This window comes from Xenopus laevis, chromosome 8S (genome assembly GCF_017654675.1).
Source record: "Xenopus laevis strain J_2021 chromosome 8S, Xenopus_laevis_v10.1, whole genome shotgun sequence".
Classification (NCBI taxonomy): domain Eukaryota; kingdom Metazoa; phylum Chordata; class Amphibia; order Anura; family Pipidae; genus Xenopus; species Xenopus laevis.
This window is the reverse complement of record NC_054386.1, coordinates 7733164-7746887: the sequence shown is the minus strand read 5'-3', so window position 1 is coordinate 7746887 and position 13724 is coordinate 7733164. Positions and strand designations below refer to the sequence as shown.

The 13724-nt window shown below is 40.2% G+C and overlaps 1 protein-coding gene across 1 annotated transcript in view; it reads left to right on the top strand.

The window, feature by feature from the left end:
• The window catches only part of LOC108699751 (protein SIX6OS1-like), a 38534-nt gene that overhangs the window by 12555 nt on the left and 12255 nt on the right, over positions 1-13724 (top strand). Inside the window, exons 6-11 of the mRNA XM_041574989.1 lie at positions 6907-7094; positions 7178-7220; positions 9185-9305; positions 10202-10254; positions 12462-12568; positions 13432-13511. Of these exons, the coding sequence (XP_041430923.1) occupies positions 6907-7094; positions 7178-7220; positions 9185-9305; positions 10202-10254; positions 12462-12568; positions 13432-13511 (592 nt within the window). The remainder of the gene's footprint in view (positions 1-6906; positions 7095-7177; positions 7221-9184; positions 9306-10201; positions 10255-12461; positions 12569-13431; positions 13512-13724) is intronic.

Genomic DNA, 13724 nt, shown 5'->3' with positions numbered 1-13724 from the left:
GCCTTTATATGCAATTGTTTCTATTTGTTGGCTGTCCAAGGGGCAGATTTTCCTAGGGTCGAATATCGAGGGTTAATTAACCCTCGATATTCGACTGTCGAATGTAAATCCTTCGACTTCGAATATCGAAGTCGAAGGATTTTCCTGCAAATAGTTCTATCGAGCGATCAAATGAAAAATCCATCGATCGAATGATTTTTCTTCAACCTAAAAATTGTTCCAAAGCCTATGGGGACCTTCCCCATAGGCTAACATTGCACCTCGGTAGGTTTTAGGTGGTGAAGTAGGGGGGTCAAAGTTTTTTTTAAAGAGACAGTACTTCAATTATCGAATGGTCGAACTATTTTTAGTTCGAATCGTTTGATTCAAAGTCGTAGTCGAAGGTCAAAGTAGCCAATTCGATGGTCGAAGTAGCCAAAAAAAAACATTTGCAATCCGAAGTTTTTTTTATTCTATTCCTTCACTCGAACTAAGTAAATGGGCCCCCAAGTGTTTTTCAGCAACTTAAAAACACAACATGAAAATGGTCAATATCATTCCAAGCCCCCTTGATTGTGTTGTGAAAATATTGTAGCAAATGTGTAGCTTTCTGTGGGATTGCCACCTTAATCTATCCATTGCGCTATTCTGTTATACTCTATTATACTTCCACAGTCATCGCCCATTTCTAAAACACTTTTGATTTCTCCCCTGTACCATGTAGAATGTTAGTTCTAACTCTGTCTTCTAATAGCCCCTCTTCTTATTTCCCCACTTTTGTAAAATTAAGCATCTGTGTCTTTGTTACCTCCTCTCAATGAAAGAATGTCTCCTCATCCCACTGTCACCTCCCATCTCTGAAACTGTGTCAGCACTTTTCCTGCTTTCACATTATTTCTGTAGAAGAGAGTTTCACATCACTCTCTTTTCACTATCAACACCTTTCCAAATGCTGTTCCCTCTCTTTGCGATATTGTCAGCTCCTCGTAGACTACTTTATTTCCTCTATTCAATAAATGTATGTATATATGTATGCAGGGTCGGACTGGAAAAAACATCGGGAAAAAACTCAGTGGGCCCCGACCCTCATGGCCCCCGCCGGTCCAGACCCCCCAATCCCAATCAATTTTAAAATAAAAAGTTCCTGATGCATGGCGCCGGGCACGCATGCACAGTGGTGTGCGGCGCGCTGGGTAGCGATGTCAGCGTGTGTGTTCCCGGCGGCACTGCAATAGGAGCTGGTGAGCAGGGGAGGCAGGGGGGCCGGAGGGGCCCTGGATGGCAGGCGGGGGACACTGGACAGCAGTCCCGGTGGCTGGGCGCCCCAGTCCGACCCTGTATGTATGCATATCTTGTATTTGTATTTCTTGAGGGCACAGCACTATACAGCAGAACAATAAATGAGTAGAACAAACGGTGTCATTGGAATAGTAGATATAAATAAATGAAAAATGCAGATAAATATAAAGTACAGTTACAATACAGATTAAGTGCTTAGTGTCAAGGAGACAAAATGATGGAGGTCCCTGCCCATAGAGCTTACAGTCTTAATGGAAGGGTAATTTTACAAACACAAATCATGGGGGGATATTAAGTGCTGCAGGTTACAGTGTGTGATACTGCCATAAATGTGCCAGTTCCCAGTTCAGGTGTTATGCAAGTGCTCCAAGGGGTAGTCTTTGAGTTTAGTTCTAAAGACGGCGGGAGAGGATTCTCTCTGGAGAAATTCAGGAATGGCATTAAAATATGAGGAGCAGAAAGCCAGAAAGGTTTAATGCGGGAAACAGCATTAGTAGTGTTGCAACCATGCAGTTGCTCTGAGAGGAGCGGAGGACCCGGGCAGGAATAAGATGATATGTAGTTAAGTGCCGAGGAATGATGGTCTAAAGATTATGAGGAGGAGTTTGTGAATTATTCTTTGTTTTATGGGAAGCCATCATAAAGACTTCAGCAGGGGAGGGGCCTGAACCCTTTTGGATGAGAGGAGGAAAAATGTGGCAGCAGTGTTAAATACAAACTGTAGAGGGGAGAGATGGGAGTTACGGAGGCCAGTTAGTAGAAGCTTACAGTAATCTAGTCGGGATAGGATGAGAGTATGCATGAGAATCTTGGCTGTAGCAAGTGAAAGAAAAAAGATGGATTTTGGCAATATTGCATAATAAAAAGTGACAAGATTGACAGTGGTGTCAATATGATCAGAGAAAGAGAGGAGTCAAGGATTACCCCCAGATAGTGTGCTCAGTTGAAGGGGTTAATGAGCATGCCATCAATAAAGATAGTAAGTGGGGGAGTAGAACCAGGCTAGGGTGAAAAGACGAATAGTTACATTTTTGTTGAGTTTGAGGTGGCGCTGGTTCATCCAGCTGGAGATTTCTATGAGGCAGCTAGAGATCTGAGTCTCAGTTTCAGCTGTTAATGAAGGGGTAGATAAAAATATTTGGGTATCATCAGCATGCAGATGATAATTAAAGCCAAATGAGCGGATGAGATCCCCAAAGACAAAGTGTACAGGGAGAACAACAGCAGATCTGGTACAGACCCTTGCAGCAGCCCTACATTAAGTGGAACTGGAGAGCATACGTTTAATAAAATAATTAATAAATATGATTTTCATCTTTTCTTCCACTTCCACCTTCCTTCTCCAAAACAAATTTAGTAATGCCCAATATGCAAGAGCACTAAGGGGGGGGGGCAAAATTATACCCCTTTAGTGCTCATTCACAAAAACATTCTGAACTACATCTGCATTCACCTGCCAGTTAAGTGCTGAATGTAAGTACTTCTTAAATGAACGCTTATGGGCCTGGTTTTGCAGTATAAAGTGCAGAGCACAACACGGGTGAGCAGAAGGCAGCCCTGTTCTACTCACTTGCTGTAGACAAGACCTTATATTTACTCAAAATGATGACCCCTTCTTTTGTTTACATACGCCTCACAATGTCCTCATGATGTACTTGTGTAATGTTCCACCCTTCTCATTAGCTTCTCTTTGAACATGATCCCCTCAATCATTTGAACAAATTTTAAACCTTTATGTTTAGTACAATATCTATACTTTATGGCTGATTAACATTAATGAAACAGTAGATCAGACCAGTATAAAACAAAAAGGTAGTCCAAAAACTGTAAGGGTCAGGGCACACACTCAGATTCGGGGAGATTAGTTGCCCGGTGACAAATCTCATCTTTTTAGGGGTGACTAATCTCCCTGAACTGCCTCCTGCCGGCTAGAATGTAAATCACCAGTGGGATGGCACTCGGAGCACTTCGTTTTCTGAAGTCGCCCGAAGTTGCCTCATGAGGATACTTCGGGCAACTTCGGAAAACGAAGCAATCCAAGTGCCATCTCGCCGGCGATTTACATTCTAGCCGGCGGGAGGCAGTTCGTGGAGATTAGTAGCCCCGAAGAAGAACGTGTGCCCTGACCCTAACAAGTGATGTTGTAATCTGTAAAAATCTGGGCACCACCCAAACAAGTAGTCATTATAAGTTATAAATAGTTGACAATCATGTTTAAAATAATTTTTAAGTATTTTGTAAGATACATTGTATATGGTGCATTTAAATTGGGTGGTATAACCAAAATGTCGATGTGCCTTTAAATTGTACAGCAATGTTTTTGTGAAGTTCAGATATACACCACGGAACTGTATAATACAGAGCAATTTAAGCCAATCTTTTTTGGCATGTACCTTGCGAGTCTCAGGAGGTTGATTGTAATAGAGGAATTGCAGTGGGCCACTCCAAAGCCTCTTCAGAATGGTACAAACCGCTTCAAGTGAAAGGGAAATTGAATCCTAAGAGAGACAGAATTTATTATGGATAATCTAATTTTCTTTTTTGAGTGGTCTACAACATTATTGAACTCTTACCATTTGCAATCAACTTTTGCAAAGTAGTGATTGATCCTAAAAATAATAACTGTACAATGCATAAAAGCTCTATTCTTTTACTACAAGCATTTACAAAGATGAGTATATAGAATTGGTTTGGAAACATTGTATTTTAAAGGACCTTGCTAAAAACTTATCAACATTACAAAACTAGATGAGTATCAAGCATTTTGCAAAAAAAGCTTTGATTAGTTATATGGTCTTTGGTGTACCAGCGATAAAGATTAGCATCTATGCTTGATAACTGAAATGACTTCCAGTGTTGTACCACTATGACAAGTAAAATATACCAGCCAGGGAAATAGTAAAATTGAATAAATAGCTCGATGACAGTAATTGATATGGACGTATCAAGATCGTTAAAATACAAGTACTTGCTGGTGCAAACATCATATAAATTGTATTTATAGTGTGTCTATTCTTAAAGGAAAAGTATACCCCCCAAACAATGTAGGTCTCTATTAAAAGATACTGAGTAAAACAGCTCATGTGTAAAACCCTACTTCATGTAAATGAACCATTATCATAATAATATACTTTTTTAGTAGTATGTGCCATTGGGTAATCATAAATAGAAAATTGCCATTTTAAAAAATAAGGGCCGCCCCCTGAGATCGTACGATTCACTGTGCACACAAACAAACCACATGTAAGGTCACATGAGCCAATTAACAGACAGAGTTCTGCCTTTTGCTTCCTCGCTTCTTCCTGTTACAGTTAGGGGCAGATTTACTAAGGGTCGAATATCGAGGGTTAATTAACCCTCGATATTCGACTAGGAACTAAAATCGTTCGACTTCGAATATCGAAGTCGAACGATTTAGCGCTAATCCTACGATCGAACGATCGAAGGATTATTCGTTCGATCGAACGATTAAATCCTTCGAATCGAACGATTCGAAGGATTTTAATACAACGATCGAAGGAATATCCTTCGATCAAAAAAAACACAGGCAAGCCTATGGGGACCTTCCCCATAGGCTAACATTGAGTTCGGTAGCTTTTAGCTGCCGAACTAGGGGGTCGAAGTTTTTCTTAAAGAGACAGTACTTCGATTATCGAATGGTCGAATAGTCGAACGATTTTTACTTCGAATCGTTCGATTCGTAGTCGTAGTCGTAGTCGAAGGTCGAAGTAGCCCATTCGATGGTCGAAGTAGCCCAAAAAACACTTCGTAATTCGAAGTTTTTTTAATTCGAATCCTTCACTTGAGCTTTGTAAATGTGCCCCTTAGTGTTGTAGTATTTCTGGTCAAGTGATCTCTGAGGCAGCACAGATAGAGTCACGAAATGGTGGTTCAAGGCAAGAGATGTAAAAGGGCAATATTTATGTAAATATATATTCCAGTTTGGTGAGATTCTTTAATATGTCATTCAGTTTGATATAAACTATCTGTTGCTTAAGTATTCATTTTGGGGGTATAGTTTTCCTTTAAAACATAATCCCTACAGCACCAAGCAATAAACCACAGATAACATACAATAAAGTACACTTGTGTTGATCATTCCCTTTAAAAATAACATATTCCTCAGTAAAAGCACAATGAATGCAACATATAAGTAAATTAATCATTATACAGAGAAATGCTTGTTGTTGTGATGCTCCTGTCCCTGGCCATTACAATACATAGTACAATACATATGTAGGTCTATTTATTTGATTTTACCAGCTTCACTAATTTAAACTTCAACAATTTTCTTCATTTCACAGAAATAAACAATAGGATAAAGAAGTTATTTTCAGCAAAAGAAAAAAAGCAATTGCACTCTCTGCACTAGAAGAGGCGAAGTTCCGGTGTAATGACCGGAAATTCGTCCCTTAAAGACACAGGAGCTGATTTTTGCCTCCCCTGGTAACTGGCGAGCTGCTGCTGCCTGAGGCGAGTTGAGAAAGCAGCACCCCTGATACAGCCATACGTATTTCTGTTATATGCAGTGGCGGAACTACCGGGGGAGCAGGGGGTGTGAGCGGGCCAGGGCCCGCACCCCGTCAGGGCCCCCCAGCAGTCCGCGTGCCTCTGTTCCCGGCCAGTTTCCGGGTGTACGGAGGGGGGCGGGGCCCGGCTGCGCATCCTGCGCCAGGGCCCGCCCCCCTCTAGTTACGCTCCTGGTTATATGGCGCTCTTTACATGGGTGTTTCAGCCTGCATCAAGTTGTGTTATAACTGTCTTCAGTACATTCATATTCTTCAGTGAGTACAAAGCAATCCAGAAGAATGGGCTGCATTTCTCCCTGCTTTCCCATGCAGTGTTTACATTTGGGAAAAGATAACGTTACTATTGTTATACAAAAGTAGCTATTCCAAGTATTAAAACTCTTTTTTTTATATGTATAATAACATTGCCTTTGAATGCTATTTATAATTTTGCCATAAAAGTATTTGCTTGATGCTTTTACATTACCTTTCTTACCCCATGTTACTGTATGAGGGGGCTGCCATATTTGTGCAGCACTAGTCCGCTAAGATTAGAAACTCTAAGGGGCTGATTCACTATGGGTCGAATATCGAGGGTTAATTAACCCTCGATATTCGACTAGGAATTGAAATGCTTCGACTTCGAATATTGAAGTCGAAGGATTTAACGCAAATGCTACGATCGTACGATCGAAGGATTATTCCTTCGATCGAACGATTAAATCCTTTGAATCGAACGATTCGAAGGATTTAAATCCAACGATCGAAGGAATATCCTTCGATCAAAAAAAGTTAGGCAAGCCATGACCTTCCCCATAGGCTAACATTGACTTCGGTAGCTTTTAGCTGCTGAAGTAGGGGGTCGAACTTTTTTTAAAGAGACAGTACTTCGACTATCGAATGGTCGAATAGTCGAACGATTTTTAGTTTGAATCCTTCGATTCGAAGTCGTAGTCGAAGGTCGAAGTAGCCCATTCGATTGTCGAAGTAGCCCAAAAAAACCTTCGAAATTCGAAGTTTTTTTACTTCGAATACTTCACTCGAATAGACAGTCAGTCAATATCACTTTAATGGAATGAACATAAGCTTGGTCTTATCATATCTCATTTCTTTTTTAAAGAAAAATATACCTGGAATCACTGCATCAGTATAAAGAAACACTAAGGCAACATCAAGAACAGTACATGGAATCCAGACTGGCAAAAGATTATTGTGTGAAAAAACAAGAACTTGATGATATCCAGAACCGAGTACTAAAGAATACTGAACAACTGAAGAGGGAGGAAGAAAATATTTTACATGTTTTAGGTAGTGGATGTTGTGGTTATTGCTAATTATTTATCTGTAAAACAGCTTACCGCTAACAGTATCCTATTTTTTTCTTTCCTTAGAGCCTGCTGATTTTCTGTCTACTACTGAATGGGCTCTTCGACTGTAATCCACTATATTTATTCTTTTTTTACACAGAAATATTGTTATAAATCCCCAACTGTTATTTAAAACTGTTTTATTAGCCAAATACATACAAAGGGACAATACAGTTTAAATACAGAATTTATGTTTATTAGGATGTGTTATGCATGCAGTATATTTCAGTTGAAATTTTCCTGCATTGTATTTAAAGAAACAGTAACATCAAAAAATTAAATTGTTTTAAAATAATAAAAATATAATGCAGTGTTGCCCTACTCTGGTAGACTGCTGTGTTTGCTTCAGAAACACTACTATAGTTCATATAAATAAGCTGCTGTGTAGCAATGGGGGCAGACATTCAAATGAGAAAGGCTCGGGTTACAAAGCAGATAAGCTCTGTAGAACATAATGGTGTTATCTGTTATCCACTATTTAACCTGAGCATACCTCCCAACTGTCCCGTTTTTAGAGGGACAGTCCCTCTTTTGAAAGCTCAACCCGCAGTCCCTCGTTTGTACTGGAAAGTCCAGTTTTTCTCTGCACTGAACAGCCAGAAAAAGAAACAACGTTTCTAACTTATTTGCCTTTTGGCAGAGAGCCCAGAACAGCCACAGCAGCTGATAAGATACTTTTGTAACAATTTTGAGATAAGCAAATAAGTAATTGTAACAATATAAGATAACAGGTCCCTTGGGAAAAGTTAGACTCCCAGCTTAAAGGGCAATTCATCTTCATTAGAAAAACTGTAATAACTGGAAAAAAAAACAACACAGAAATATGTTCCAACTTTGATAACCTGCCAAATTTTGTAAAATGAACATGGTAATTAGGGGGTGTGGCCAAAAAAATTCGCTGTGCTGGGCACAGCAACTTTTTGTCCCTCTTTTTATTTCCAAAATGTTGGGAGCTATGCCTGTGCCATATAGCCTTTTTTCAATTTCCACCATTGCTATAAAGCAGCTTGTTTATATGAACTGTTGTAGTGATTCTGATGCAAACAGATCAGGGTTACCAGTCCAGGGCATCAGTACATGATATTTTCATTATTTTAGAATTTGTTGTTGTTACTGTTCCTTTAACTCACTGATACTAGAAAACAGTTACTGGTCTTTGTGTCCAGCATTCAGTGGAGCAGGTTGAAGGAGGTATATGGCCATCCTATTGAACTTTTCCCAACTTGAATGTCAGACAAGCTAGGGAGTGTCAGCAGGTACAAGTGTCCCAGCTGTGCAGTCTGCAACCATAGAAGGCTGCACAGTTACCTTGTCACCTATGCTCTATTGATGGTACTTAAGGGGCACAAATTAATCCCCTTGGGCTCCACACTTGTCCACCTGGACTTATGTGTATAATAAATGATGCAAGAAGCTAGGAAAACTAATGTTAGGGTTATGTTCAAAAACACCTTTTGTAATAAAGGGTCTTCTTAAGTTACAAACACTAAATGCTACAGGTTTGGGGGACTGTGAGAAACAGATGTAACTACACCAGGACAAAACTTGGCTATTTTAATGTTCTTTAACTGTCACTTTTTCGGAGGGACAGTCCCTATTTTGACAGCTCAACCCGCAGTCCCTCATTTGTACTGGAAAGTCCCTCTTTTCTCTGCACTGAACAGCCAGAAAAAGAAACAAAGTTTCTCACTTAATTGGCTTTTAGCAGAGAGCCCAGAACAGCTAACAGGTGCAAATAAGATACTTTGTAACAATTTTGAGACACAAAAACACAGTTTAGATAAGGAGAAATATTTTCAAACTTTCATAACCTGCCAAATTTTGTAAAACAAACATGGTAATTAGGGGGTGTGGCAACAGAAAGGGGTGTGGTCAAAAACATTGCTGCGCTACGTGCGGGAAAAAAAATTTTGTCCCTCTTTTTACTTCCAAAATGTTGGGAGGTATGCTTTAATAATGTTTTCTTTTTTACTTGTATTTGTTTGTATTTAAAAACTGATTGGTCTTTTACAATTTACCTTAACATCTAAGTGTATCACTGAGGAAAACTACGAATGAAACCCTTGCAAACATCACCCTGCTTTCTAGCAAGATCTTTGACATGACAGCTAAATCTAAGGATCTTGAACTAAAGCTAAAACATATGAGCCAGGTAACTATTTAAACAAAAATATATGCATTCATTTAAAAAAAAAAATGTTTGCAAATAGCAAACTTCATTCAGACAAGCAAATCTGGAGGTGGAAGAGGAAACAGGCTGCAACTGGGCCCTGTACTTCCGCCTGGCCTATTGCAGGAAGGAGCTGGACTGCGCCCTCTGATGCTGTGTTAATCAATTTAAGGTGGCCATACACGGGCCGATAAAAGCTGCCGACAGACCGAGTCGTGTATGGGGGCCCCCGACGGGCTTCCCCGATCGAGATCTGGCCGAAAGTCGGCCAGATCTCGATCGGATGGGATTAAAAATCCCGTCGGATCGCGGCCGCATCTGTTCGTAGATGCGGTCCCGCGATCCGACCGCCCGTTTGTGTTCGCTAGGATCCGATCGTTGGGCCCTAGGGCCCATGATCGGATCAGCCGATATTGCCCACCTCAAGGTGGGCATATCGGAGGGAGATCCGCTCATTTGGCGACATCGCCAAACGAGCGGATCTCTCCATGTATGGCCACCTTTACACCAGATTTTTTTTTATCTGGCACAAGGTGCACAGTACACACTTCCCTGGGTAGATGTGCTCTGTGGATGAACACTAAGGGGGTGAACCCCTTTTTTGCCCTTAATATATTATGCTCACGCTGAATAGGATTATTAAATAAAACTTAGAATAATGTATAACATTTTAAAACATTATTGGATAGTTTACAAATGCAGTTTACATTTTAAAACATTATTGGATGGTGCCAAAAAAATGTACTGTTTTTTATCTTATTCTAAAATAATGTATAACATTTTAAAACATTATTCGATAGTTTACAAATGCAGTTTACATTTTAAAACATTATTGGATGGTGCCAAAAAAATGTACTGTTTTTTCTTAATTTTTTCAGCATACTGAAAATTTCACTGAAGATGCTAGAAGCATAGAGCATATTCAGGAAAGGTAAATATATATACACGCACACACGCACACATATACATGCATATAAATATATACATAAAATAAATAGTCATGTGCTGTTGAACAAGAAGTCCAGAAAAATTAAATGTATGCTGGAGTAATACTCCTTCTACGTGCCTATGATGTGATGCTCACCTGCTGGCATGGAAAAAAATCTCTATAGTGTGTTTAGAAACTGAGTACCTGGTTTAACTTAATGTGAAGTACCTCCACCTAGGGGAATCCAAAGGGAAATTGTTGACCCAAAAAGGAAATGTACAGTATATAAAAAGGAAGATAATTAAAGTGATGCTCTACCATTTGCATAGTAACATAGTAACATAGTAACATAGTAAGTAAGGTTGAAAAAAGACACATGTCCATCGAGTTCAACCTTTTTTTTTTTTATTAACTACCTATCTGCCAGTTGATCCAGAGGAAGGCAAAAAACCCATCTGAAGCCTCTCCAATTTGCCTTAGAGGGGGAAAAATTCCTTCCTGACTCCAAAATGGCAATCGGACTAGTCCCTGGATCAACTTGGACTATGAGCCTGTATTCCTTTACTTGCTAAAAAGCCATCCAACCCCTTCTTATACCTATCTAATGTATCAGCCTGTACAACTGATTCAGGGAGAGAATTCCACATCTTCACAGCTCGCATCTGGGGTTTTAGTAAATGACCTGACTTCTGTTACATTGCTTTTAAAGTTAAGGATGCCATACACGATAATATCCGCTCGTTATGCCCTTTAACGGCAGGATGATATCGGGTTGATCCGAACATTCAGCCCTAGGGCCAATTACAGATTACAATAAAATAAATGGGACTGCATCAACTAGCCTATGCGGTCCTCGCTCACCAAAAAAAATCAAACCTCCCCGATCGATATCTTGGCCAGATATCGATAGGGGAGACCCGTAGGAAGCCCTCATACATTTGTCTAAAAGGACAAATATCAGCAACTTTAATCGGCCAGTGTATGACCACCTTTAGACCCAGAGAAAAGAACAGTGCTTTGAAAACCAGTTACATTTAAATATAACTTTAAAACCATTCAAAATATTTAATAAAGGTATAATGGAAATATCCTGAGTATTAATTGGTGACACATAGCACATTCAATTGAAGCTTTTTGCCCTGTGGCAGTGTGGTTAGTAGGGATGTAGCGAACAGTTCGCCTGCGAACTTGTTCGCGCGAACTTCGACCGTTCGCGTCCGCCTAATGTTCGCGAACGTTTGGGAACGTTCGCAATTTGAGTTCGCGACCATTCGACCGCTAAAATCGAACGATTTCCATTCGTTCGAACGATTTCCATTCGTTCGAACGATTAAAATCCCTCGACCGTTCGATTCGAATGAAAATCCTTCGATCGAACGATGAAAATCCTTCAAACGTTCGAATCGAACGAAAAATCCTTCGAACGTTCGAATCGAACGAAAAATCCTTCGAACGTTCGAATCGAACGAAAAATCCTTCGAACGTTCGAATCGAACGATTTTGCGGGTGTTCGAAGCTCGCGAACGGTTCGCGAACACCAAAACGGCGGTTCGCTACATCCCTAGTGGTTAGAAAAGACATCTGTCTTACCTAAAAATGCACAGGGAAGTATGCATTTAAAATGAGGGGTATGGCCTGAAAGGTGGTACCTAGTTCAGATAGGGTTAATATTCCCTTCCAGTCAGGTACTTAGGTGGCAGCTGAGAGCAAAGCTGCTACTTCCGTGGATGTCTGGAGGAGACAGGTATCTCTTGTATGTTTGGAGGAGAGATGTTCTGGCTGTTCCTAGTGAATGAGATGAGCCTTAGAGAGAGAACCAAGGTTCGTGAAGTCTAAGACAGAGAGGGGTAGACAACCAAGGAGCCTGAGTTTGAGTGAAAGCAAGTGCTAAGGGGCCTGTGATTGTGCCTAGAGAAAGGTAATGTTATGAAATGTACAGCAGTGAAGCTGACTTGGATGAAAAACTAGGAACTAGCTTTGGGTGGTCCAGAATATGGTAGAGGCCCTGGTGTAGTCAGGAAACCTACAGTGTCTTCTGTGAGAGAGACCATTTTTTATTTTTGATGTTATAGTGTTAGTGTTCTCTGCACCTGCATTGGGGTTCACTGTAAATGACGCCTATATAATTTTCTAAATTCATAAATGAACAATATTGTATGCCTTTAACATACAGTAGGTATTAGTGATAATTGTGTTACATTTACACCTAGAATCCCTGAAGAAAAAAATGTAGACAGATCAAAAGGAAAACAATTTTCACAGCTATTACATATGCCATGCTTACCTCAGAAGTTCCATTTAAAGTTGAACAAAACAGGTAAGGTATTACCATACAGTGACTAATTTTACATTGTAATATTTTTGAATATAACCATCCAGCCCCAATGATAAGTTATAAGCATAACAAAAATATCCCACTTTCTGCTTCCTGACTGCCTGGGTGCACCCATCTTACCCTAAGTTTCTTCAATGTTGTCATACCTATACTAGGTATGTAATAAGTTCTCCCTTCAAATGAAGGGGAAGACAGGATACAAAGTGCATAAAAATGGAGGCTTACCCCTTTTTTTTTGCAGTTTGCATTCTGTCTTACATTTTGTAATTGACCCAAAAGGAATTATATTTTTGGGGTTAAAATGTTCTCATAAGCAACCCCAATCCTAATAAAATATACAGGTTCATATACAGTCAGAACCAGATTTGTGGAAAGGCCACAAAGGGCCAGGTCTAGGGCGGCAGAATTTTAGGGGCAGCATGGTCCACTGCAACATCGCAATGGGTTCAGAAGCACTAGGGACATGCACTAGATTTACTAGCTCTCACACACCAATCCCCATGCTCAAGATAAGACTTGCTTATAGAAGGAAAGGCGGGATAGGGGAAGGGGGGTGACAAGTGGGACTGGCTTAGGGGTGCCCTATGTATAAATCCAGCCCTGTAGACAGTCTTATCCCAAGCAGGCACAACTGACTTCTGAACAATTACAGGAACAACAAAATCAATGTCCCAAGTTCTGTGTCGGTCTCTTGTGCCTCTTCTACTGGATCAAAGTTGCAGTAGCCACTAAAGCAGGGGTGTCCGAAAGGTAGATGGGGATCTACCAGTAGAACTTAATGAACTATGGTCAGTATCTCTTTAAGCATTTTGAAAGTTGCCTTTATATGGAAAAATGTCTTGCAGATAAAGAAGAAAAATTATCTGGAACTAGCCAAAGAACAAATTGCAGCATTTTACTTTGCGAGGATCTCAAAAAGGAAACGGTATGCATTTTAACATTTCATGCTGTAAAGTCCTATTAAGTCATTGCACTGGTTCTGCAACTATTTATAAAAAGCATTTGCCTTAAACCCAGTAACAGGCTACCCTACAGTAGGGTAGCTGCACACATAGGGACTGCACCCAGACCAATACACATAGGCCAGATATCTACTGGGTGGCTTTAAAAATCCTACGAGGATAACATTGGCAATGGG